This window comes from Rousettus aegyptiacus, unplaced genomic scaffold, assembly GCF_014176215.1.
Source record: "Rousettus aegyptiacus isolate mRouAeg1 unplaced genomic scaffold, mRouAeg1.p scaffold_m13_p_1, whole genome shotgun sequence".
Taxonomy (NCBI): domain Eukaryota; kingdom Metazoa; phylum Chordata; class Mammalia; order Chiroptera; family Pteropodidae; genus Rousettus; species Rousettus aegyptiacus.
The window spans coordinates 161,564,836-161,592,539 of NW_023416284.1; the positions used below are offsets into that span (position 1 = coordinate 161,564,836).

General features: G+C 37.2%; 1 protein-coding gene and 1 pseudogene across 4 annotated transcripts; one reads left to right on the plus strand and one right to left on the minus strand.

The window, feature by feature from the left end:
* Nucleotides 1–1,465: 1,465 nt before the first annotated feature.
* On the minus strand, nucleotides 1,466–26,079 carry VNN2 (vanin 2). Of its 4 annotated transcripts, none has more exons than XM_016124648.2 (8): nucleotides 19,960–26,079; nucleotides 19,175–19,299; nucleotides 18,920–19,050; nucleotides 15,448–15,640; nucleotides 10,615–10,903; nucleotides 8,987–9,360; nucleotides 7,918–8,088; nucleotides 1,466–4,336 (listed from the first exon to the last, which is right to left on the minus strand). In XM_016124648.2, the coding sequence occupies exons 2-8, from the start codon at nucleotides 19,226–19,228 to the stop codon at nucleotides 4,163–4,165; spliced, it is 1,386 nt and encodes a 461-aa protein (XP_015980134.2). In that variant the 5' UTR covers nucleotides 19,229–19,299; nucleotides 19,960–26,079; the 3' UTR covers nucleotides 1,466–4,162. The 4 variants fall into 4 exon arrangements, with proteins under 4 accessions (XP_015980134.2, XP_015980133.2, XP_015980131.2 ...); XM_016124647.2 differs by having other exon boundaries at nucleotides 19,175–19,353; XM_016124645.2 differs by having other exon boundaries at nucleotides 19,175–26,079.
* On the plus strand, nucleotides 23,400–25,008 carry LOC118615021 (annotated as a pseudogene).
* Nucleotides 26,080–27,704: the final 1,625 nt, after the last annotated feature.

Consider the following 27,704-nt stretch of genomic DNA (forward strand, 5'->3'; position numbering starts at 1 on the left):
AAGTACCAGGTTATTGAGTCAGTTGGACTGGGGTCAAATAATTAGTTAATATGTCATTCTCTACTTATTAGTTATATTAACCTTGGGGAATTTACCCAACTCCCTGGACTTCACTGTCTTCATATGTAAAATGAGTATTTACCAGTGCCCTGAGGGTTGTAAGAATTTAGAATGGATGTAAAGTCTTATAGATATAAAATATGTTAAGTTTTTCATTTATTTCTTTCAAATCTATCATTTCTCACATTTTTTAGTAAGTCTTAGGTTTCTTTAGCTGTCTTTTCAGTTCTAGCAAATGGAACCTTACAAATGCAGGTATATAAGGTGGTGAAAGCCAAAGAACAAAGCCATTTAAAATATGTTATGTATGGCAAATGCCATAAATGCTAAATTACTGTCCTATAACTGGTAACCATGTGAGTGTCCTTATAAAGTTGTCAAAGAAACCCCCCATTTTAGCCATCTGGACTTCAAATATTTCATATGCCTATTATATCTGCTTTTAATTTATAAATACTTCAGCTTATTAGTCATCATGGATAACTGTATTCAAATTTGTACTTCTAATTCTAAAAATTCAATAAATTCTCATTTTTCTTAATTATAAAAAGAGTATTGGTCTCCTTTTTCTTCCTTTCTCTTTGTCCATACAAGGTTAAAAAAAAAAAAATCAATGACTCTATTAGACATAATATGAAAGACTTATCATTGGCAAGTGCCTAAATTATTTTCATTATTTATTATTTATAATATCAAGGATTAAAATTATAATGTAAAGTGACCTTAGCATAAGCATTCCTGAAACTCCAGCTAATGGACTGAAATTCTAGCATTCAATAGGAATAGACAAAGAATACAGTATTAAAAAAATTAACTTCTGAGATAAAAAAAATGAAAAGTACATAAGAAAAACAGGGGAGCAATGGCTTAATAATTCTTATAACTGATTGTAGCTATTGTTCAAGCCATATTTACATAAATATCACAAAATTATTGAAAACAGGTAAACTAAAATCACTCCATTCATTCTTATCATTTTTCTAATTTGATTTACCTTTAAGTGGCCTGGAAATTCTCAAAGACATGGTTGAAATATCTTTTTTCACACTCCAATATTTTATGTTTCCACTGCAGTAACTCAAGAAATCCTCTTCACAATCGTTACTATTCCTATATTCAAATGTCTTTTTGAGAATGCTTTTGTTAGAAGTATCTATGTGTGGCCGAGTGTGTGTGTGTGTGTGTGTGTGTGTGTGTGTGTGTGTGTGTGTGACAGCCATATTAATCTAAACAGACATCTGCTCTCAGATTTCTTTCAAAACACTCTCATCTATAGAATTCCTTAAAGAGATGATCAGAATGGAGTTAGAAACATGAATGGCATTTAAGAAAGAAGGTGAGAATGGAAAGGTGAAAGCAGAAAGAATGCTACTGTAAATCACTGTGTAAATGAAGAAGCCAATGCCATGAGGATGGGCCAGAATGCAAAGAAGGAATAAAAAGTAACGAGTAGAGGCAGTGATAATTGCAGAGCAGCCTGAGGTATAGTACAGAAATGACTGGAATAGATGATCCCACAGAGGCAATGTCAGAGAGTGGCAAGGAGAGCAAAGAGAACGCATAGACCAATGTCTCAGTACCTAGCACTTGGAAAACGATATGAAATCAATAAATGCCATCTGAGTGAAAGAACAGGGGTAGAGAGTGAGCCCTGAGAGAAAGCTGAGGCTGAGGGTATGGCTTTATAACACAGGGGAACTTAACTGAGGAAATTGAAATAGAACCTTTCAGAATAAGGCCTGGTAAAAGCACACTAGGTAAAAATCAGCCTGTATACTCCCTCCAGAACCACAGGGAAATTTAAAGTGAGATAGAAAGATGTTTCTTATCAAAGAAACTGGACTATAACATTGCACTCTTCAGAAACAAAAGAGCTACTCCCTCAGGTGCATTTCCCTAAATCGAAGCCAGATCAAACAAACTATGCTGGAGTCGTTTGGTAAAATAAAATGTGTGTGTGTGAAAATCGCTGAGGAAATATCATTTAAAATGTGATGCAATAAATTCTACAATTGCGTTGAGTACTCTTTCTTTTCCCTGGGACTTGGTGCTATTTGTTTTTGTTTTTTAATAAATTAAAGCACAACTGACAGCTCTAAGTGTGAGTCAGGGGGAAAACTGTCCCCTAGAATCTGTGAGGAGCTTCTTGCTTATATCTTTCTAAAACCAGCGGGTTTAGGGTCGATGCAGGACAGGGCAAATTTCCCCAAGTGGAGGAAGACCAAGCCCTACACTGGGAAAAGAAGAGTCCTTTGGTGGAGAGTGAAGAAAGAATTCAACACACGTGCCAAAGTTAGTGTCAAAAGGAAAGTTTATTAAAAAAGAGGTAACAGTCCACAAAGTGTGGTCTCCTCTCAGAGGCATAAAGTAAAAGGGTCCCCAGGTGTTTAGCAATTTCAGTTTCTATATCATTCTTTGGTTCCCATTTTCTTTGATATGGACATGAGGTGAGGAAGGGAAAGTAGAAGAGCATGTAGCCTGAAAGGCCTGCTGGCAGTTCCCAGCCTTTAATCCAAGGTTCCCTCATGGTTTTAGCCATTGGGAACGAAGGATTTAATTTGTGTAGGGCAGCCACTAAAAGACTGTTTTTCCTGTTTCCCTATCCACAGGTGTGTTAGAAATGAGTTGTTAGCAATCCCAGCAGAAACCTTCCTTTGTTCTGAAGGTGTCTCCCTGGCCTGGCTGCAGGGCTGATGGGCATATTTCAGTCTCTGAATGTAGCTTGATTGAGCATTTTAATTCTCTTGCCTCCTCCCTGCATTAGGGTTAGCTGTTGACTTCCAGTCAAGAGTTTAACTTTTTAAAATGAAATATCATTGCCCAAAGGTCACAACACTCATAACAATACTATAGCATAATGTCTAATTTCCTCAGGCAAAATCTGGCAAATCTGAAATGTTCCATATTTCAGGAAAAGTTAAAGAGCACCCAATTTTGATGGTTACACGATTTGGACTATTAATATACATGTACATTCATCACCATTTCAAAATGACCATCTTTGATGTATGTCTCAATGTTGAATATGGACAACATATAAGCCCTTCTCAAAATCCAACAGAAAATGTGGCTTGACCACCATTTCCTTTCTCTTAGTAGTAACCACTTCATTATAAAAGTAGTCTTAATTTCCTACTGCATTTCAATAGAATATCCAAGTTGAATATACAAGTAGATATACAACAGTATATAAAAACAAAACATAAATGCCTCAATTTTAATATTTTAATTTGAAAGTGTTAGACTTAACGTAATTTTGGAGATATAAAATCTATAATCAATCTGTAAATTTACTTTCATAATTTAAAGAATATTTGCATTAAAAGATCAGTAACGAATACACTATATTTTAAGTTGTACAAGATAACACATTTTTTTGCCAAAGTAGACCACCCAGTGTTGAAAACAGTGTTACCACTACTAGGCATGGCCTTTGTGTTACAGGATTGGGGCCTGTTAAATTGTACCACGGCCTCGGGTGAGATTGTTTGGGGTAACAAATGCCCTGGGCCACGTTTCCTTTGAAGTGAACCTGGACTAGCTGTCATCTCTTCTAGAACATCTCAAAACAACTGTCATTGTGAAGAAAAGCTTCAACATTACTGTATGATTGAAAAGCAAATTTCCCCCAAATCATTAGCACAGAAAAGTGGATGAGTTCAAATGATCTTTCTTATCAAATGGAATGCTGCCATAAACCTCTCAATTCTGATCATTACTGTTCTCTTCAAAGGCCACAGCTCTGTCTGCAAGGGCCCTGAAGCTCTTCACTCCGCTGCCTCTCACACACACAAAAGCACACAAGGTCACACAGCAAATAAGGATACAACTAAGATCTGACTCTCATTTATGTGACCCAAACACCCATGTTCTTTCCATTTCACAGTAACATTTCAGAGTAGCCGAAAAAGGGGGAAAATGACCACAATACTTAAAATAAGTATTGATAAGAAAAATACATATTTAGAAATCATTGGTCTATACAATTGAGATAGCCTTTCAAAGTTTCTTAGTAAACTTGGAAACCTGATAAACACATTTAGCAAAAAACATACTGCAAAATGGGTTGTGATAAAGAGATGTGCTATATCATCATAATATTTTACAAAGCTATGATCATTAATAAAGTGGATATTAGCAGGTAAGTTGCTGACAAATTGCTGGTCCCTCCCTGGATGGAATGTGAGTCCTTAGCATACCATCTCCCAAACAGTGACAATGTTAGGATAGGCTCGGATGATCCATTCTTGTTTACTAAACGCCCATCTTTGAGTACCTAAAGAGATGGTGGGAAAAGTATAATTAGCTTGATTAAAATATGCATTACAAGCAGAATGACATTTTTGAAACAATTCTATATATCATGATTGATTAAATAGTTCCAGATTGATAAGATAGGGGAAGTAAGGCACAGGCAGAGCCAAAGGGGACGGGCTATTTTATATGTAATGAAAACCAGGATCATTCTAGAGGGCTTAACATTTGAGTTTCGACATTCAAATATAACCCTTAATGAAAAGGCAAAATTTCACAACAGCAAAGACTCGACTCCAATTATTTGCAAGATAATCAGAAACTAGAGAAGTAAAATCACAGCCTTTTCTTAAGAAGCTTAAAAGTTAAAGGTGAAACTAAGCAGATCCTAAGCATAAAGACAGAAAGCAGCATACTAGAGAAGAAAACAGATAAGTGCTTAGGAGAAGAAAAAGCTGGACTCATCTGCTTCCCAGAGTGGAACACAACCTGCCACAAGAAGGACCAGTTTTTGTAATTTCTATTTGGGGCTGATGACAGAAGACACTGTGAGAAGTGGAAATCTAAGTAGCAAAGTCTTATTCTGAGACAGAAGTGTGTGTGACAGATCTAGGCAATGTGCTTTCTTACTCCAGTTGTTTAGAACCAGTGGTGTGCTGGAGCTAGCAGTGTGTAAGCTCGCCAGAACAGATTGTTAAAATTTCAGGAACTTTGACAGCTTGTTGGTAAACATAGTCATTCTTGAAGTGGATCATGGTGAAAGCATTTACACCATGAAAATTGGTAAATGACACAAATTGGGGCTTTTTCTTTTCTTCCTCAGAGAGTAAGTTGTTAATATTTATAGCACATCACCAACTAGAGCTGAAGACTGGTGAAAAAGAGAATAAGCCTTGTGGTGAAAGAAGAAGATAGGGATCCTATTGTAAAAAGCCATGAATGACCAGATGTATCCTGAAGTCACAGAGGCCTCTCTCTGTAAGGGCATAATGAGTACAAACTAATGGGACAAGAATAGAAAGACACACAAGCAGATAGATGGTAGATAGAACAAGAAAGAAAGAAAATGAAATTCATCAGCTGTGAGGACAATTTGAATGGAGATGAACTTGGAAATGGAGAAACCAGATACATTATACTTAGAAGGAGAAAATAACTGAATATCCTAGAATATAATTTCTGTGGTGATCACATACACACAAAAAAATAGATCACTAACAACTAGTCAAACATACAACCTGTTGGTAATTAAATAAACAAAATAAAGTATTAAATGTTCATTATTTATCATTTATTAAGTGTTCATTGTTTATGAAGTGTTTCTTATTTATTAAATTTTTCATTAAAGAAACAAATAAAATATCAGAGCTATATTTCAAATTATAGTTGGATGAATGTTTAAAACAATTTAAACACAGATACTTTATTTTTTAGTGACTTTTCATCAATATAGTAAAATTTTATTTGAAACTTTTCAGGATTAATTCTAAATCTGATTATCTCTACGGTTCTAGTTAGAACTCAGTTTTCCATTTTTACTGGTTGCTTGTTAAACATTTTCCTAAGATAAACTATAATTTACTACCCCCCTAAGCAGTGTCTACTAATTATAATTTGACTTTTTTGATTAGACCTTTAAACTGATAATTCTTACCCATCAAAATCACCTGCAGAACTCTGAACAAGTATAGGTCTCACCTTCTCAACATCCTGATTTACTGGATCTGGAATGGGACCTCACTTTTTACTCTTCCAGCCTATCTGTACATTGATCTATACTTACATGATATTCAGTACATGTGGCCTATTTCTGGTAAGCTTTTCCTCCTAGTTGTTAACATGATTAAATGGGTAAATTTTTTGTAGTAAGTACTTAAAAACACATCTCAATATTTGTATAATGCTTCACTGTTTAGAGTGCTTTCGCATGCATTATTATATTTGACACTCACCAAATCAGTGAGGAAGGTATTATCTCCCTTTTACAGGTAGGAAAGTCAGAGGCTAACCGACTTGCACAAGGTTACGTAAACTAGTTAGTTGCAGAGATCAGATTTCTGATGATACAGCAGAGTTGCCTAAGACATTACAGCAAGATGTTTCTCACATTTGTGATCATGGTCAGCAACACTTCACAATTTTACCATAAAACTAGGGGTGGAGAAAGACAGTAAGTGTGCTGAAATCTCTGCAGAAGTGATCTTCTAAGATAATATGTAAATATTTGTTGACAGAGAGTGCATCAGTCAAAGACCCTGGGAAATACCCCAGAAGACATAACTCGAGTAAGAAAAAACTTGTCATCTGTGATACTGCAACTGGTCTCTCTAAAAATAATATGTTAACAGAAGGACCGTGAACTGCAAAGTCTCTCAAGAAAGAATAACTTAAAAAATCAAGATTTAGTTGCTGTTTATTTCACTGTTTTTGAGGCAAGTAGGCACCCAGATTCACCATGGTCTTAGATAACTAGTCCTAAAGAAAAGAAGCACATGCCTCAAGCTTTTGTAGCTTCATGAAAATCTGTCCCATGATTACCCAATCCCTTCTGTTTTAATTCTGTGCTCACAAAACAAACTTCTGATCCATAGCTTCAATGCTTAAAAGGGCTTGCCAGTCGAGAGCTTCTTGAGATGATAGCTCATTTTCTCCAGCTCAGTGAATCTATTTTTAAAAGTTATAATAAATTGGTCCTCTCTTTTATCCATCTTGTGAGTTTGTTTGGTGTCTGCTCCTTAGACTCTGATGAACCTAGGGAAAGTCATGCCATAGAGAACCTACACTTGTGAAATGAAGACCAGCACCTTGGCCATGGTGGCCCCTTCAAAGAACTGTTATACCAAAAATCCTGCCTACTAGTAGGCAAATGCTTCCTTTATAACTTTTCGATGTAACACTATTTCTTATTTCCTCTTTCAGCAAATAAGCTGGAGTCATGGGACATGATCCTAATGATAAATAGACTGACCACAAGTGCCTAATTTAAAGGACAGGCATGACCCCTCCCTTTCCTCCTTCCTTCCGAGTAAGAATTAGGAGCCAGTGGCCAGACATGACAGACAGCATGACAAGTTCGGAGAAAGTTAAGAGTCGAGACCTACAAATACTAAATAGTTAAGCACTTAACCATTTACTCTTGTGTATCATTCTCTGTTCCCAACTACCTGAAACCATTTAGGGAAAAAATGTACATCAAAGAAAGGAGGTAACTATGTCCAAATTTCTTCATGCTCTCCAATATCTCATTAACTACCACCATCCAAATTCTTCAAATACTGATGTAGTTCAGAGTAATAGTGAAATGGCATTTCTGGCTCTGGACCATTAACCTGTTCTGGAAAGCTCCAGCAGGTTTTTTGTCTTTCTTCCATGTATGAGCCCAGCCAAGATCAACCAAGCCTGTTCCAAACCAGAACAGCCTAGCTACACCATGTTCAGATGGCAACTGCCAAAGAAGAGCTAAAGAAATGGTTATTGTCTAAACTCATAAAGGTTTGAGGAAGTTTGCTACACAGTGAAAGTTGACGGATACAGTTGCCACAGACTTACTTTACCTGGCTTCAGAGAACACAGAAAATGAAAATACTCTTAAAATCCTCCTACCTCAAATTTTCCAGGTGACAATTGAATTTTAGTAAGGAGCACTTCAGGAAAAACATATTCTGTTCCGAATGTGCCACTTAGGGAGAACATGTCAAATCTTGTCAAAGCAGTTTCTGTTGGCCGTCCACAAGTTGTCAAATTAGTCGTGTTGCATTTCAGCATTGTGCATACCTGTGTGGAACAGATGCAGATAAAATGCAAGGCCTTACATCTAAGTTACTTGTACTAGAACTGCTGACTCAGTTTATAACCGTAGCAAATATCTTCTTCATTTGATAAACGGATCTGGATCGTGTGTTTTATAATTACCTGACTTATTGGAAATGGCAAATGATTTGAGAACCAATTCCATTTCCTGGGTAATAAATGAATTGAGAGGAAAATGTCAGTTTAAAATTAGACTTAAACCATTAGTTTGGTATGTCAGATGATTAGTTGGCTCTAGAGAGTAGAGGTCTTTCAGCAACAGTAGTACTAATGCTAAAATGGTTATTAATGGTTATTTTGACTATCTTTCTCCATATCCTCTTCCTCAGAAGAAGGTAGTAAGACTCAGAATATAATAAGAAAATATAAATGCATAGTCAACACTATAATAAAAGTTTGCATTTAAAATTTTTGTCATTGGAAGAGAATAAAATGACCAAGACATGTGACTACAAAAGAAACTAAAATAAAAGTGGTATCCCTACTCATCACTGGTTTCAAGTTAAAACAAAACTGTTTATATTCAGATACGTCAGTAAAGCTACTTAAGGAAGCCTTATTGAAGTTCACTATAATATATAAAATAGTTCATCGGTCAAATAGGTTAATAAGTTTTTCAAACATGCACAAAGCAAACAATGAGATTATACTTAATTCCTATTGCAAATATCATGTGATTACTCCCAGTGTGTGTGTGTGTGTGTGTGTGTGTGTGTGTGTGTGTGTGAGCATGCGTGTGTGATATTGACGATCTGTAGAGTCATTCCAAGAAAAAGCACTTGGCTCCCTGGGACAAACATGAAAAGTTAACCCCGGAATTCATTGACACCTAAACACCACCTTTCACTTGAGCTGAGATTACCTGCCAGTACTCTCTTTTCCTTCGGCCGTGAAGTCCTGTGAAAGCTCCCAGCACATACACTTCGCTCTCTTCTTTTCTTAACATTCTATAGCTTAAGTGACAGCAGAGATCTTCTTGACAGATTGTGAGGTTTCCTGCATTTTCAAAAAGTTCTGTGAAGTTGAACATATCCCGGGAAATAAACCCCTGGAAAGTGTTTTTCTGCACTGAGAATGGTTTGATGCTAGTGGCGTAAGCACTCCAATTCACAGCCATTGGGTAGGCAGAAGAGTTTTGAGGATGCGAATCTACTTCTGAAAGGAGGAGCTTTCCCAACTCCGTTTCCATATCATAATGGTATACTTTGGGAGAATGTGGTGCATAAATACCGCTGCCTGTGAATGGAAAACAGGTCTTTTTAAAAACAAAACACTGCCAGTTTCCCCGTCAGAATTGAGCATGCAGTCATGCCACTACTTGAGTCTAGTTACACTGAACACCTAAGTACTTCTATTCTCCATTGGAGGAAATTAAAACAAATATTCAATGGTCTCAGGTGAAATAACTTCGATTATAATGGGGTTATCTATCAGCATTATGGATAGTTAAACCAAATATAAAAAATCTTTGTATTTGGGAGTTCCTGAAAGGTAAGGAAAGGTAACGCACAATGCTCTCCTTTCTCCATTGTCATGGTTTTCAAATTTGCCTTCAAATTGCTCAACACTCTTCTCTCCAAGGGTATATCTACTTCCTTTCCCTTTAAGTGCAGGCTGGACTTTGTCACTCAGTTTTAACGAATAAAACATGGTAGAAATGACTGTATGTGACTAGTCATAAAGGACCGTGCAGCTTTCGCTCCCTCTGCACTTCTCTCTCTTTTCTCTTTCTTCTCTCTCTCCTCTCTCCTCTCACTCTCATCACTTGCTCTGGAGGAAATCAGCTGTCATGTCATGAGGATACATCACACAATTCTGAGAGGCCCAAGTGGCAAGAAATAGAGGTCTACTAACAGCCACAGAGGAACCAGGTGATCTCCTGACAATAGCCATGTGAGGCAGTTCTAGAAGCAGACCTACCAGCCCCGGTCACGATTCCAAATGACTGCCAGCCCAGCTAACAGCTTGTTGTAACCTTGAAGAGATAACCTGAGCCAGAACCATCCAGCTAAACCAATTTCAAATTCCTGGCCAACAAAAAATATGAGATAATAAATGTTTGTTGTTTTAAGCCACTTTTACTGTTTACTGTTAGGGTAGTTTGTTACAAAACAATGTGTCAAGAACACATTCCTCTGTCCTCTGCCAATGTTCAAGCAAATCTTGTTTAGCGCCAAGCTTTATCACTTACTAGCTGGTAGACTTTGGTAAATTACTTACATTCTCTGTGTCTCAGTTTTATAATCTGTAAAAATGGGATGATAATTAATACTCAGCTCACTAAGTTGTGAGGATAAATTCAATAATAAAGGTCTTAACACAGCCATAGCTGCTAAAATCAGTCACTAGCCTTTCTTTTCTTGTGAAAGGATGACAAATAGTGATTAGTCCCAACAGAGAAGCAAGAAATTTATGACAAGTAATATCTGAGGCATTAATTTATCTGCATTTAGAAGTATAACCTGCAAATCTCATCTGATCATGAATTACCTGTCATATTGATGCGAACATGATGTGTATTGGCCGCAAGAAGATTAACTCTCATTCCCATTGCCCAAGCTGAATGGAATTCAATAGCTGTCAAAAGAGGCAAAACATTCATCCAAGCTGTGGGAAACAATATGGTGTCCACGTGGAAATCTTTCACCAGGGTCACAGCAGGATCATGGAAGAGTATATCAAAACATGTAAACATGCCAAACTTTCCGAAGGTGGTGTTGAAAGTCACCAACTCTGGCTTTTCAGGGACATCAAACTGAGGCTCAGAGTAGAGGTGGTACTATAGCAAATGCATAAGATAAAACCAGGAAAGGCTTGTTTATTAAAGAAATAACTTGTAAAACCCTCCAAAGTCAGTAATAGATTCGGCTATGATCGACATCAGCAAATGTACAGGAAGTGAATGAATCTGGTGATTGGAAGTAAAATTCCAAGGAAAACATGGAGAAATACATCTCTCTCTCTCTCTCTCTCTCTCTCTCTCTCTCTCTCTCTCTCTCTCTCTCTCTCTCTCTCTCTCTCTCTCTCTCTCTCTCTCTCTTACTCTCCTACTCTCCCAATCCCTACTTCTCAATTAGGATCCAAATACCTTCTCATAAATTCCAAGAGACTATAAACTTCTTGAAAGATGAAGAAGATTTTTCACATTTCCAGGTATCAAGGATTCAAAGAACAATATGTATTATTCCCCTTTGAATCCCTAATACCTAGAAGCATAATAAACACACAATAAATAGCTGTTAAGTGGATGAAGGATGCCCAATGCATCTTTACAGTGTCACATCCAAAGTTATTTTAGAGACTTAAGTAGATTTCAAAATTGCTGTTGAAGACGAAAATTTTATTTAATTCTCTCTGATTCTATCCAAGTCAACTTGGAAAACTAACCTAGTGTAATATAATAATCAAAGTCGACAGTTTAATAAAATGATCTGAAAAAGAAGGAATGACAAGGTGGGGAACAAGACTATTAAAATTTATCTTTACATTTATGTGCTATTTAAAAAATAAAAAATAAATTGAACCTACTAGCACTTGAAGAATTGATTGACCTACTCTTGTTAGGTCCCTGTGTTAGAGCTCATGGGTCATGAATGGTTTTTGAAGTACTCTGAGGGGAGAGTGGGAGCTGCTCAATTTAGAATAATCACAAGTCCCTCACTAGCTTGTCCACATTCAGTGTGCTGCACCATCCTGCAGTTTACCTCATCCTGCTTAAATTGGTCGACCAGATATGCTGTCAGTTTAACTAAATCAACACTTACAGAATGCAAGAACAACGTCTGATAATTCTTGTAAAGAGAGTGCATTAAAAAATGATACTAATACTTATAATGCAAAGTCTAGAAAACAAAAAATAGAAGAGCTGACATTTTTATTTCTAGTATGAGCACACATTTAAGGAAAACAAGAAAGCTTAATTATATATGAAAAGAAATTGTGAAAACCTACAGTTATGAGAAAACTTTTTGAAAGTTATGTGTTTTGTTTATGAATACAAAAAAAATACACATTTATTGAGGACTCAAGTTAAATTTTTTTATAATAGGGGTATATGATCAAAAACATTGGAAAACCATTGAGTTAATATCATTCCTTGTGACTAATATTTGTATTTTAACTGGGACTTCCAGCAGATAATTTCTCCATTCAAAAGCCTCTGAGGCTAAAAACTACATGGGGGAAGAAAAGGAACATTCACACTGCCGTGCGCATCACATACACATTTAAAAGGCCAGGCTCTCTCCCTGCCCAATTTGGTATAAAATTATGGCTTAAGATTATTTCACTCTTTTAATTCAAAATTTAAAGGTAAAACTTTATGATTTGACCTTAAATCTGTAAGAAAGGAATGAAACTAATTGGTATAGAAATAGGAGAAAAAATATTTTCATGATTTGATAAAAAAATGAGGAAATTAACTTCTGCGAAACTGATTTATTCAATTTGGAAACATCTTTGTATCATTTCAATATTAAATGGTATCTGGATTATAGTCACCTTAGCATCTTTTGTACCAATATTAAAATTATTTGTTTTAGAGAGACTGGGCAAAATGGCATAAATGATAGAAACTTTATTCATTCCCTCTTGCAACTAAATTAAAGTTGTGATGGAATGAAGCAAGCAGCAAGCAGAGTCACCTGGGGTCTAGAGGAACAGAAGCCCTACAACTAGAGAGAAAAATATGAAATCACCCAGTGACAGCTGGAGATAGGAAGGTGCAAAGACAAGAGGCTGCCTGGTCCTGAGCAGCTGAGTGGGACAGAGGCTGCAGCAGTGACAGCTAGCAGGGGCCGATGCCTCTTAAAGGGGCTGTATCCACAACCAGACTTTCGCAGTGAGATATCTGCTCGCTCTGAGGACCATTGTCAGGTGGGCTACTTATGGGGCACGAGGAACTTACAGGGGAACACTGAGTTGTCAGAGAGAGGGCTAGAGGTGAGGCTTTCTCCCGGGCAGAAGTGCTGGTGGTATCCATGGTTCCTCTGTTGAGTCTGCTCCCCTCCCAGTGTGTGGTCGCAGAACCGATATAGTTGAGACATCATCGAACTAGACAACAGAGGTCACTCTGACCAAAAGATTCTCTGAAACTTCACCTCCCTCAATTTGTGGCCCTAACCAAGCCACATCCATCTGTGTACTTCACCTCCCTCAATTTGTGGCCCTAACCAAGCCACATCCATCTGTGTCCTTCATGAGTCTGTGCCACTTGTGAACAGTGCCAAGAATCACACTGGTTGCATTTGATCTCGTTTTCTGGCGTGGCTTCTTAACGCAACTATACACACAGCATCTGTGGACTGCTTGCTGAATCTTAACAGGTGGCCCCAGAAGGGCACAGTCTGGGGCTAAAATTGGCTTGCAACTGAACTCTTCTCAGGACTGTGCTTCTGGACAACTACTACATAAAGCAACACTATTAAGACCAGGAGACTTAGGAGCTTTGACTAGTACATAGAAAAAGACACAGAAAGACAGCCAAAATGGGAAGACAAAGAAGCAGAAACCGTATGAAAGAACAGAACAGAGATCCAGGAATAATGGAGTCAAGCAATCTAACAGATGCCGAGTTCAAAACACTGATTATAAAGATGCTCAATGAAATTAAGGGAAGTGTAGATGAACTCAGTGAGAACTTTAAAAAAGAGATTTAAAAAAAAAATATAATGGAAATGGAAATTATAAAATAGAACCAGTCAGAAATGAAGAGTACATTATCTGAGAGTATTAGAGAGAATCAGCAGAGTGGAGGAAGAAGAGGATCGAACTGCCAAGGAAGCCAAAGACACCCAATCAGAATGACAAGAAAAAAGTAACCAAGAATATAATAATAATTTAAAGAGCCTATGGAACAAAATTAAGGGCAAGAACATCCATGTCTTAGGGGTACCTGAAGAGGGAGAACAGGAAGTTGAATATATATTTGAGGAAATAATGATGGAAAACTTCCCTAACCTGGTGAAGGAAATAGACGTGCAACCCCAGAAAGTGCAGAGAGTCCCTCCAAAAATGAACTCAAAGAGGCCCATACCAAGACACATCATAATTAAAATGTCAAAGATTAAATTCAAAGAGAATATCTTAAAAGCAGCAAGAGAAAAGCAATAAGTTACTTACAAGGGAACACTCATAAGACTGGTAGCTGATTTCTCAAAAGAAACTTTGCAGGACAGAAAGCTTGGCACAAAATATTCAAAGTGATGAAAACCCAGGATCTACAACCAAGATACTTTATCCAGCAAAGCTATCATTTAGACTCACAGGACAGATAAAGAGCTTCTCAGACAAAAAAAAAAAAAAAAAAAAAAAAAAAAAATGAACTAAAGGAATTCATCAACACCAAGCTAGTATTACAGAAATTGTTGGAGGGACTTCTTTAAGAAGAAAAACATGTATCAAAAAATGAATAAAGAATGGTAATAACTACATATCTATCAACAAGTACTTCAAATGAAAAAGAATTAAGTGCTCCAAACAAAAGATAGGAAAGTTGAATGGATAAGAAAACAAGACCCCTACATACACTGCCTACAAGAGACTTGCTTCAGATTGAAAGACACACACACAGACTTAAAGGAAGGGGATGGAAAAAGATATTGCCTTGAGGAACCTAGAGAGTATTATGGTGAATGAAATAAGTCACAGAAAGACAAATACCACGCGATTTTACATACATGTGGAATCTAAAAGCAAAATAAACAACAAAAACAACAACAAAAATGAAAACAAACTCATAGATACAGAGAATATTTTGAGAGCCACTAGACAAGAGGGAGATTGAGGAAACAGCGAAAAGGTGCAAAGGGATTAAGAAATTCTAATGGATAAATACAAAATAGTCATGGAGATATAAAGTGTAGCATAAGAAAAATAGTTAACAATGTTGTAAAAAATATGTAAGGAGGAAGAGGGGTACTAGATTTAGTGGAGTGATCACTTTGTGAGTTATATAGTTGTCTAATCACTATGCTGTACAACTGAAACTAATCTATGATTGAAAAGAAAACTCATTGATTTGTACAATGTAAATATGAGTAACTAATAGTCTCTTATACTTCAATAAAACTGGAGAAAAAAATTATTTGTTTTATATATACAAAAAAAAATTATCTCAATCCTGGATTATTACATCTTTCTAATAGACCTTAGCCTACATATTTTTCCGGATTAGTTCTTTTTTCTAAAATGTCATCTTTGTTGTTGCTCACTTAAAAAAAATCTCTAGTAACATTGCATAATATAGGAATGAAGCTCAAACTCGCAAACATAGCATTCATTGCTCTCACAGCAGGCACATTGTACATGCCCACCCCCTCTTACCTTATGGTAACGTGCCACCAGTTTTCCCTCTGTATCATACACCACGTTGGTATTGTACTGATAATAGCCATTAGAAGGACATCTGGAGCCATAGGAATGACATGGCTTTTTGTCCCCAATATTTGCTAAGACATAAATAGAGTTGTTCTTGGCTAGGCAGCTGAGTCTTGCTTGTACTGGTGTGTGACCAAATCTAAATCAATTTTTAATTAAGACATTTTAGTAAGTCAAACAGAAAGACAAATACTATATAATATCACTTATATGTGGAATCTAAAAAAGCCAGACTCATAGAAACAAAGTAGAATGGTGATTACCAGGGTTTGGGAGTTGGGAGGAATAAGAGAGATATTGTGTAAGGGTATAAACTTGCAACTAGTAGATAAATAAGTCCTGGAGATTTAATGAACATCATAGGGATTATAATCAATCATACTGTATAAAAGTAAACTTCAAAGTTGCTTAGAGACTAGAACTTGATTGTTCTCACCACAAAAAAAGAAATGATAGTTATGTGACATGTTAACAGATTAACTAATGCTATGGCGATAATCATATTGCAACATATGTGTATGATATTAATGCATCATACACTTTAAACTTACACAATGTTATATGTCAATTGTATCTCAATAAAAAAGACATTTCAACTTTAAAAAGTATTTTAGTCACTTCATACATAAACAATAACAAGAGCCTAAGTGCAACTGAAGTCAATATAAAAACTATTCATAAAATAGATAATATTTTAAAAGCCGCAAATTATACTTAAAGTTGATGGATTTTTTCCACATCATATCTATTGCTTCAGCAATTCATTATTCACAGTCCTACACCATTACCTGTCTCCTCTCTACTGGATCATTCCATTGGCATGCAAATATGCTCTAGTATCTCTAATCTTCAAAAAATAAAATAAAACCTCTCTTGAACCCACATGTCCCTCTAAATATTGCTCCACGTCTCAGCTCCCTCTTACAGTATAACTCCTAGAAAGAACTGTTCATCTCGTTCCTGGTTGGTCCTCTCTTTGAAGCTCTCAAATCGGCTTTCATGTCTATCACCCCGCTCTCACAAATGCCAATGATGACCCACATCGTACTTCATTTCATCCTACTTATCTGCAGCAGTGGACACAGCTAAGTATGTCCTCCTCATGGAAACATTTCACCTTGCTTATTGGACCCCACTCTTCTTCTCCTACTCACTGGTTCACCTTCTCATTCTCCCTTGCTGGTTCCTCTTCATCTCTCCTGAGTCTAAACACTGGACTTTCCTAGATCTCAAGCCTTGGACCCCTTCTTTTCTTTAACTCACTCCATAGGTGAACCCATCATGGTGTTAAGACCATCTGTGTTCCGACTCCTGATTTTCTATCTCCAGCCCTGACATTGTCCTTCCACACCAGACTTGTATATGCAACTGCCAGACATCTCCACTTAGATACCTTAAGTGCAACTCAAACTTAAGACGCACGAAACTGACTTTCTATTTCCATCCCAGACGTACTATTCCTTAAGTGCCCCCTATAGCTGTAAACAGCAATTACATGTCTCTAGTTGCTCAGGCCAAAAACTTAGGAGTCACTTCTGATGCTCATCTTTCTCTCATACCCCCACAAACAATCTGACAACAAATCCTGTCACCTTTACATCCTACACTCTTGTTACCACTTCTACCTCTTCCATCCTACTTCCAGTCTCCATCAGCCCTAACTAGGATAATTAAAATAGCTTCCTAAGTGGTCTTTCTGCTTTGCCCTTGCCCTCCTAGTCTTTTTCTAATACAGAAGCCAGAGTGGTGCTTTTAAAACATGAGTCAGATTGGGTCACTCCTCAAATGAAAACCTTCTAGTGACTCGCTGTCTCTCTCAGAGGAAAAACCAAAGTTCTTAAAATAGACTTCAAGACCCTACATGATATGTAGCACTCACACAACATGAAATCTTTCTGATCTCATTTTACTACTTCTTTCCCTTGCTAACACACTGAAGTCATACTCAGTAAAAACTCCATAATCAATTTAAATTAAAAAAAAATAACCACAATAGGTCTTATACCTCATCCCACCCAAGTACCCCATTTCTCTGATTCTTATCACAATACAACATTTTATGTGATAAATGAGTTTGTTTATATCTATCTTCCCCCACTAAATATTCATAAGCCACAGGGAGGGCATAAATTTTGTTTTATTAAGTGCTATATCCCCTACTCTTAGAAGAGTATCGGAATGAATGAAAAGATGAATGAATTAAATTTGACTATATTGGGTGATGATGCAAACCATTTTTCAATCAAAAATTTTCCTTCTACTGTAAGGCTATTAAAGAGACATTTATTAACCATATGGAAGAACTTGTTCCCCGACCTTTACCAGTTTCCATAGCTACTGTGATCTTTGACTCATCTACAAATTCGCAACATATGTTGCTTTTAACAGGAAAACCAGAACTCAGTCCCACTGTGAAATAAAAAACAAATGGATTGTCCCAATTCTCAAAACTTATTTGGCCTCTTTTTTCCACAAAAGGAAATTTTTTACAAACACCATGGAGAGCATCAGTTCAGAAAAAGAAAGATAAGACCATGGAGCTGTCCAGTTTCATTATCCCAATAGTCTCCTTGTATAATCTCTCCAGAGCTAAGAGAAGCTATTTCCTCATAGCCCTTATATAAATGTTAGAATAACTGGGAGTGCCTTAAAAAGTCTGGTACCGTAATTCTCCAGCAAAAATGTGGCTGAGGAATGTTTAATAAACTTAATTTGAGGTAAAAGAGTGAAAGTGTGAGGGTAAGACAATGAGAGGATTTGAGAGGTGAGAAAGGATAAGTGTGACAGAGTGAGAGACATTTTACTGCAAATTTTGAAGTATACGATCTGTGCCTCAATAATTTAATCAGGTTTTATTAGGTGTAGGATTTATATGTTAAATATACACTTATATCCATTAAATATTCCATATTAAAATGTTTCTAGATTACTTTTTCCTGGAAAATTATCTTATGAGCCTAGGAAAATGCAGTTTCAAAGCCTAATGTCTTATGATTCCCTGGAAAGTACATAGTGAGATCTTTCTGCCTGAGAAGCAGATTCTGGAACAGAGACTCTATGAAATTAAAATATGATACCTTTGATAGACATTTTGAAATATTTTTGAAACATAACCCACTGTCTACTTCAGAAATTAATTTACTACTTGTATCCATGGTCCTCTTCCCCTTGGTTTCTAAGCCTAGTAATAAATACCTTGTTTACATATTTTCTCCAAATATAATAAAGATATTAAATCATAAATGATTGTCCGATGGTATTTAAGTGTGATTTTTAAATCTAATAAATGACAAGGTTAATACATAATAATAAATACCACACATAGGATAATTCAGGATTTATCATTTTACTGTGGCGCACATGCACATTTTAGAGGATTACAGCACTTTTGCATGAATGACTGAGATAATTTAAATACCTGTGGGGATCTTTACATGGAATCCAGGCCACCTGAGGGTCTGGGATATCCTCCAGATATGGGAAAATAGTTTCCCTGGTAAATTTCCACCCATAAAGTGCATCTTCTGGAGTCACAATGATTTGAGCACCCTGTTCAAAATAAGTCAAATCAAAATTATTTTTTCATGTGTAATATAGACACTCCAATACTCCAATCTTCCACCAGATCTCACATACCTCTCATAAATCACAATTAATGGAAATAAAATATTACCTTCTCAGCTGCCAGCTTAATTATTTTCTCCAGAATGTCTATATTCTTGTTCATAAGGAGCAAGGCATCTTCTTGAGAAACAGGTGTTTTTGTTTCATTTGGCAATATGACAGCATGTTCATATACTGCAGCGATAAATGTATCCAGGGCACTGACATGCAGGATAATCAGGGCAAAAACTGCCACAGAGGTTTGAAATGAGCAAGTGGTCATGGCCAAGGTCTAGAGCTTTTTGAAAGTGCAAGTAACATTCGTGTAGGATTTATGAAGGGCGGGATATTTACATAACACATAACTGCCAGCTACTAGGCTCTTAGTTTATAATCTTACGAATATTATGCCTGACAGCTTTTGTGGGAAAACAATTGCAATTCAATGAATGCAATCAAAAAGTATTATGAGGATTATAAAACATGTACTATTGATAAGATTTGATGTCAAATTTCAAAAAGAAAGGAAAATTCAAATATAGTACACTTGCACCCTTTTATTAATAGAAAGAAAATACTAACTAAATTAATTCTCATGTGAAAACTCATAATACAGTATACCTGCTCTATCTCCTTCACAAGATTATTCTGAGAGTCAAAGACACATGAAAGTTCTTTGTAAGCTTAGGATGGGATGGCATTAATTAACAAAAATGGATGACAATTTGGTAATGCAATGATCTTACAGCTTCATATGATTTGATTGTTAAGACCACAGAGCTACTATTGTTCAATTAGTTAACTCTAGTCTATTTGGGTTACTGTGCTAGACAACTGCTGAGGGGGACACAGTACCTGAGCACCAACCCCTGGATCACACCAAGCAGAACACGGCAGATGCACATCACCCGTGAGGCGAAGACACAGCTAAGATCAAGGAACTCAAGATGGTGAGGAGCAGCATCGGGCTCGGCCACAACCTGAAGGAATTCTTGGTCTGCCCTCTCTCCTAGAAATGAAATGACAATAAGTGAGCTGAGAAGTTAAAAATTGGAAATACTTTATATAATTATTGACAGCATTTCCGTATAGGCAGAAAGGATGACACATCAAAATAAGGAGCAAGAAAAACAGAATAACCAGTTCTTTTAAAATTGTTCTCTTGATACTGTATACCAAAAAAAAAAAAAAAAAAGAAAAAGAAAAAGTAATACTGTATCCAAAAAAAGTACATAGTAGCAAAAAACAATGTTCCTGTCCCTGCCCCCATTAGAGTTCTTCAGCAAGACTTTGTAAATCGGCCTTTTGGAAAGAAAGTCTTTGCTTGAGCAGAATCAGCCTTAACTTTAACTGTATTTTGGTGCCAGTTCCCACCCAGATGAGGTGCTCCTCCAGTTCTGGACTTGCACAACGAGCAAACCTAAAACCAAGAAAAAATTTGAGAGTGACAATGTGTATGTGCTAGTGTTTCCTGAATGCTCTACATGATGTAAAGAGTTGTGTCACAGGAAGTTACCAAAAGCCAACTATTTTTGACCGACAGCCACAGCAATTTTATATGTTTCAAACTGCCTTTCTGTTCCCCTCAGAAGTTTAGGACTGTGGGAAGTTGAGCTGCAAAAGCCCCTTTGAACTGGTAACATGCTTCAGTACTGAGGGCCCCACATCCTCAAAAGCAGAACAGTAACAAGCTCTCTTGCTGACGATTTCCCTTGCAGAACATTAACTTTAGTTCTGATCCAACTCTGCCAAAAGTTTGTTGCATTCACCAACAGGAACTTTTAAAAATTCTCTTGGTTAGTGCTATAGACTGAGTGTTTGTGTTTCCTCCCCAACTTACATGTTGAAACCTAGTCCCTCGTGTAATGGTATTAGGAAATAGGACTTTTGGAGGCTGATTAGATCATGAGGGTGGAGCCTTCAAGAACTGGATTCCTGCCCTTAGAATAGAACCTGAGGAGATCTGTTCCCTTCCACCGTGTGAGGACACAGTCAGAAGATGGCTAACAACCAGGAAGCAGGTCCTCACCAGGCACTGAATCTGCTGGCATCTTGATCTTGGACTTCCCAGGGTCCAGAACTGTGAGAAATAAATTTCTGTTGTTCATAAGACACCTAGTCTATGATATTCCATTATGGCAGCCCAAATGTGCTATGACAGTGGATATGAAGCTTTGGTAAAGTAAGAATGACTGCCTCACTTTCAGGACAGTTGAAATAACTCCAAACAGCTGGATCAAGTCACTTTTTTTTTTTTTAAAGGTAGACAGCTATAGAAGTATGCATTTGAAAGGGTATGATACAAAAATAAAGCTGAAATCTCAGATACTACAGAAGAGATAAAAATGAAAAAATAGATCAAAAATAGAAAACGTCAAGCTGTGGTACATTTGTTGTTTTGTTAAGTGATATGAAGGTGTTAACATAAGAAAGTACAAACCTTAAGAAAGATTAAAAGGGTTTATTTCAGTTGAGGCTGAGGGCCAGACCCAGAAGCAAAATCTCAAAGGACTGAGAAACTGATCCTAGGAGTAGCAGTTTGGTAGTTGTTTTACACATTAAAATCAAAGGGCTAGGTGAAAGGAAGGTTACATAAACTCCATTGGGTAGAGTAAGGAGACAGGAGGGAGAAAGCAAAGTGGGGAAATCTCTAGGGTTGGTTAAAAAGTAGAACTGGAGAGGTATATACTTCTTTTACATTGGTGGGGGCAGGATTAGCTAACATTCAACATACATAGTTTACAGATGTGTGTGGGGTAAAGGATAAAATGAGAAATGTTGGGGTCGTCTCACCCCAGTACCAGATGTTTACCTCTGAAGTTCTGGAGAAGAGATCATTCTGACATTTTAAGTATGTTATCCTAGACGCACAGAAACAATGGACAGGGCTTGTTCAAGGTAAAGATGAATCTATCATATACCCCTTAGGCTGTGACTTCTCATTATAATCCACTCAGGAATTTTTATGGTGAGAACATCCTCCTTTTTCATTCAGGATTATAATAATTCACCAATAATTCACCTGTTCATTTTCAATGAGCAAGGATGTAAAAAAATAAAAACATGTTCAAGGCCAAAGGTATATAACTACACACAGGTCTGCCTAGGTGAAGCCCTCCGTTCCCCTGGATTCCATCTGCTTTCTTCTTTCCAAGCCCCGTGGCTCCTCCAATCACCCTGACTTCCTGTTTTGGTTTACTTTCTAGGTGAGCAGCAGATGGCCAGCTGCTGAGCAACTCTGATTTCTGGGGGTTTCTTTCAAGCAGTCATAGAGGCCAGGTAACCCAGATCAAATAGAATTACATGATTTCTACGGAACAATGTCCAAATGGCCAGAAGTAACAGAGCAATAAAGGCCGGCATTTTCTAGCCCTCGAGGCCTAAGCTAATTCTTACATTCACATCATATTCTTTCTTTTTAGCACATTATTCTTCTACTGTGACAAATCCATTCTAGAACTTTCCTCCCGGTGGAGATAACTAAATTCTGTATGGTCCTTCATCTAATTACTGTTAACTTATGTGACATGAGTTTTTTCTCACTATAGTTATAAGAGTCATGATGGCATCAGGTAATGGTTAAGAACATGGACCCTGAGGCCAGCATGCTTAGGTTTGAACCACTTCCTCTCTAGGTAACTATAAGTAAGTCCCCTTAGTGCTGTAGTTTCCCTCATCTGCAAAATGGTGATAATATATGCTGAACAATTTTCGCTGTGATTATTATTGCCTCATGCCCACAAGGCTGAGGCCCTATTGTGAGGGCAATTCTCAGGGCAGCTTTAACCCAGGTCTTTAACTCTCTCTGGTCCTATGCCCTCCTGTTGTTCTTGCCTACTAATTTGTTAAATGAACATCACCTAATCCACATTCTCTATTTTCTTATTGTTCTGTCTCTTTCCACAAAGTCTTTCATGTTTCCTCTCTTCTATGTCAACCGGCCCTGAATGGTTTATCCTGAAATTATTAATTCAAAGTCCCTTTTTACGAGCTAATCTTGATGGCTTTTCCTCTAATTATACCATAGATTATCCCTCTGATCAATAGCTCTCACTCCTTACTTCATGCATCATTCCATTTTTCAAACACACACAAACTTACCGAGAAACTGAATTACTCATTCATTGCTATTGGGAATGCAAAATGGTATAGCCAGTCTGGAAAACAAGTTTGGCAGTCTCTGAAAAAAACTAATCATGGCCTCATCTCCTCCTGGGTAGAGCAGTGCAACAGAAACGTGGGGCAGGATCCAGTACTTCCTGCACTGCTTGTTTCCAGTTCGGGAAAGAGGACGACAGAGCACTGTGGAAAATTTAGAGGCCCCAGTGCAGGAAGAATTTCTCTATGAGCCGTTACTTCACTTTCTTATGGACTGCACCATTAACCAAAGTCACTACATGCAAAGTCAGAAGAAAAGCAGAAGTCTTGCATTTGTCTGCTTTGAACACCGAGAATCAGACTCATATGCCATAGAGCTGCTAAATGGAATTTGTTTATATGGAAGAACAATTAATATGTAGTATCTCTTTGAGAATTCTGTTTTCTGAATCCACTACCCAAAGTCTTTAGCACTATGTTAAGACAAACTTACCAGCTATAGGAATATCACCTCAAGATACTTATTTTTTCTTTCATAAGATGCAGGGGCATGCATATAATCCAATGCTGCAACTTCCTTACCATGAAATGACAGTGCCCCTTCCTAAAGCACATCCCTGGCCTCTTTCTATTTGTGTTCCAGATCTTGAGGCTGGACCTAGTTCTTGGGAATGGACTCACCATTAACCAGATGTCTCTGAGCTTTATCAGGTAGGTAAACAAGAGGTAAAAGTAAACCAGTAATAGCAATAGAACAGAAAATGCTAGAGGAAATGTATATAGCCCAATCCTGAACGTGTATGAAGAAAGGGCATTAATATTACTTTCAAATAAAAAATATTTATCTACGTGGGTTTTAATTCTCTTAAAAGGTAAAAAAAAAAAAAAAACCCTATTGGAATTCATCCAACAACTGATTTCATGACTATCATTTTTGAAATATATAATAATATGACAACTTATTTAATATTCAAATTTGTCTTGAAAACTTAAAAATGGTAAAAATGTACTACTTTTGTATTTGTCGTGTTTTGACCCATTGTGACTCAACAAGAGACACATTTTGAGTTGTTAATTTTAGTACTGATGACAAAATTATACTAAACTATAAACCAAAAGTTATACTGAACCCTGTGTTCTCCTAGTTTATTGCCTGTAACCTTCAACTGCAAATAGGCTGGGATTAGAACAGGCTGTGGATTTTCTCAAAGAAACTAGTACAAATGTTTAAGGTTTACAAGCTCTTCCTAATAAAAGACTGAATAAACAGGACTTAGTTTCCTTTGTTAGTGCCCTAAATAACATTTTTTCTTTCTCACTCTGAATATATTGTTTCTGAGTCTTACTCTCCTGTGGGTTTATTTCCTAAATAGAGGACCCATGGCATTGAACCAAAGAAGAGATAGCTATCACAGAACTAGTCTTTGGATCATTCCTTTTTGATATGATTAGATATAAGTAGAAATAAATGCTTCTTTACTTTTCACTTACTAATTGTATTTAATGAAAATGAGTTTGAAAATTCTATCTATATTTATTATCCATCTTTTGCCAGTTAGGTTTGAGAAGATCTGTTTAACATATTTAAATCTTCATAACTTAATAAACAGATAAATGGAATATTTTATTAATGTATGATATTGAAGAGGACATTTGGGGAATTTCATTAAAAACTAATCAGCTTTCTGCTTCTGTAAATAGGCTTGCTTTCTGCGAATAAGCTTACTGCATGCAAGGGCTCCTGCAAAAGCTCCCTTGCACTCTGCTCGACTTGCAAATGTAACTGTTTGTGCCTTTGCTCCATAAATGTAACTGTTTGTACCCAAGCAGCTCCCACTTTCTGTAATAATTTGTATCTGTCAGCAACAGGTGACAACTCCTGGCCTTTCCAATGTTACTATTTATAGTCTCCATAGCAACCCCAGTCATTTATAAAGGTTTGAATTCAAACTGACCAATTAGCTTGAGCAAAAATTCTGGTATATAAGCAATATTTCAACTGAACCCACTGCCCAGATCTTCAGAGTACTATCTCATCTAGGACCACGTGTAATAAATTTGAATTCTCTCCGAGTTACTGTTTGGTTTTTCATTGGACTGGGTTTTGGAGCTTTGGGGATATTTTTCCACAACAATATTTAATATTTATTGTCCAAATCAAATTTCCTTGTAAAATAAATAGGTTATTTGGGAGAAAAACTAATCATAGAACTATACTACAATCCAGCAGTTTAATTTTAAAAAAACTATTTGTGATTTTTTCATTTGCCCTTTTAATTTTTCTTTTGAGTTAATGAGTCATACATATAGGTTACAATATGATCTTAACATAAAAATAACATTATTATATTCTACATTCAGCTCATAAAATAGTCTCCTTTTATAAAAGGATTTTTTTAAGGTGGGCATGTAGAAGAATGTAAATATAAAAAATATAAACATGCGCAGATGTCCTTTGATAGTGTTTACTACCCTTTGGTCTCATTGCTCAAGGTTCCTCTATCCTTTCTCATCAGAAAGCTTGGAATCTATGTTGACCTTGAACTCTCAATAGTCAACAAACGGCACTGGTAACGGTAATAGGAGGGTGGTCCTGAGTCCGGATTGGGAAGGTAGGAGCCCCACTGATATGGCCCCCCCCCCCCCGGAAGCTGCCTGACGGCTCCTGTGGTGCTTTTTAAAAAATTTTTTATTTTATTATTAGTTTCAAGTATACAGTACATTGGTTAGACATTTCTATAGTTTATGAAACAATTCCCCTGATTATCTTCCCTCTAGCTCTACATATAGCCATTACATTACTGCTCACTGCATTTCCCATGTGTGCTCCCCATCCCCATAACCATCTGTCAACCACTAATTTGTACTTCTTTAACCCTTCACTCCTTCTTCCCAGCCTCCCAAACCCCCTCCTCTTTGTCACCAGATTGTTCTCTATATTTGGTTGTTTTCGATTTTATTCTTTTTGTTCCTTAGATTCCACACATACGTAAAATCATATGGTATTTATCTTTATCTGACTTATTTCACTCAGAATAATAACCTCTATGTCTATCCATGTCATTGTAAATGGTAGGATTTCATTTTTTATGGTTGAGTAATATTCCATTGTATACATGAACCATAACTTCTTTATCCATGCAGTGCTTCAATAGTGGCCTTGGCCCACAGGTACTCAGCATATCCTCCAATCACTGGGCCCAGAAGGGGTAGCCTGCAAAAGCCAGCCCCCAGGGAGGAAAAGTGCGGAAGCGGGGCTAGGGCGGCCGAGGCCTGGACCTGTTCTGCACTCCACACGAGTGCAGCAGGCCGGGGTCACACTCCTTCCCGGTGCTGCTCTGGGAAGCAGGGGAGGGTTGACAGGCCACTTGTGCTCCCGTGTACTAGACCACGCATTGGAGGTCTCATGATGAAGGGACTTATGTGGAGAAGAATGAGGAGTGCATGGGATTTGTGAATATTCGACTTTGGCAATTAATGCCAGTCTTCCAAACGGTCGGACTTCCAGTTGCCCTCCATCATCCCCAGCCTTGGTTTTGTCATCTTTCACTTTTTTTTTTTCATTCTAGTGATGGGAAAGCAGTACTTCATGGTTTAACCTGCCCCTTCAGGATCTGTTTTGCTCCTATGCCTCCCCATCTCACTAAAAGGAACTGCCACCCACTCACACCCTCATGCCAAAACCTAGTTTCCCTAAATTCCTCTTCCCTTCTCCATCCACACCAGCAAGTCCTGTTTGTTCCACTTCCAAACACATCCAAACATTAATGTTTCTCTCACAGCTTCCAAAGATCTCCCTCCAACCTAGCTTAAGCACCATCCCCACTCACATCCACATGCAGACACCATGACTTTCTTGAAAATGAATCAAATTCTGCATCCTTAGCTAAAAGCTGGCCCCTCCCCACTTCCCCAACCTCCTCTGTTTACTGTATTCCAGATGTGCGGGCCATGGTCTCATCTTTGACCACGTCAAGCTCTTTTGCATATACTATAGTCTGCTTTCCCCTCAGGATGACTGCCTCACTCTTCTGCTTCAGGTCTCAGTTCAAAAGTCCCACCTCCAAGGAGAAGACTTGTCTAAATTAGAACCCCACACCTAATCAACCCACCAGTTACTCTCACATAACCATGTTGTGTTCCTTCCTCGCATCTAAGATAATTGGAGATTCTGGTATGTATCTATTGTTTAGCCCTTGCTCTGAAATATAAGTTATATAAAGGCAGAGATTATGTTTATTTTGGTCAAAGATAGCACCTATCATAGTGTCAGTTCAGAGAAGGCATTCAATAATATTTCTGAATGTGTAAATAGATAAAACTATTTCTTCTACTACAAAAATAAATATGGCTACTATGCCACAAAAGTGGATCAGAAGGTATGAGAGTTGCTAAAGAGAGGTTCTCTTATTTTAAATAACAGCATGGATTTTACATGAAGTAGGAGGAACCCCTTCCCTATCATACAACAAGCATTTTTGTGGGGTCACCTGTTCTAGGAA

Excerpts from the sequence above, each read along its gene's own strand:
- VNN2 (XM_016124645.2), bottom strand. The coding sequence starts at position 19,387 with ATGACCACTTGCTCATTTCAAACCTCTGTGGCAGTTTTTGCCCTGATT. Across the intron at positions 19,051-19,174 it reads TTAAGCTGGCAGCTGAGAAG|GGTGCTCAAATCATTGTGAC; the intron begins GTAATATTTTAT and ends TATTTTGAACAG. Across the intron at positions 8,089-8,986 it reads GGAAAAGAGAGTACTGGCAG|GTATGCACAATGCTGAAATG; the intron begins GTAATCTCAGCT and ends TGTTCCACACAG.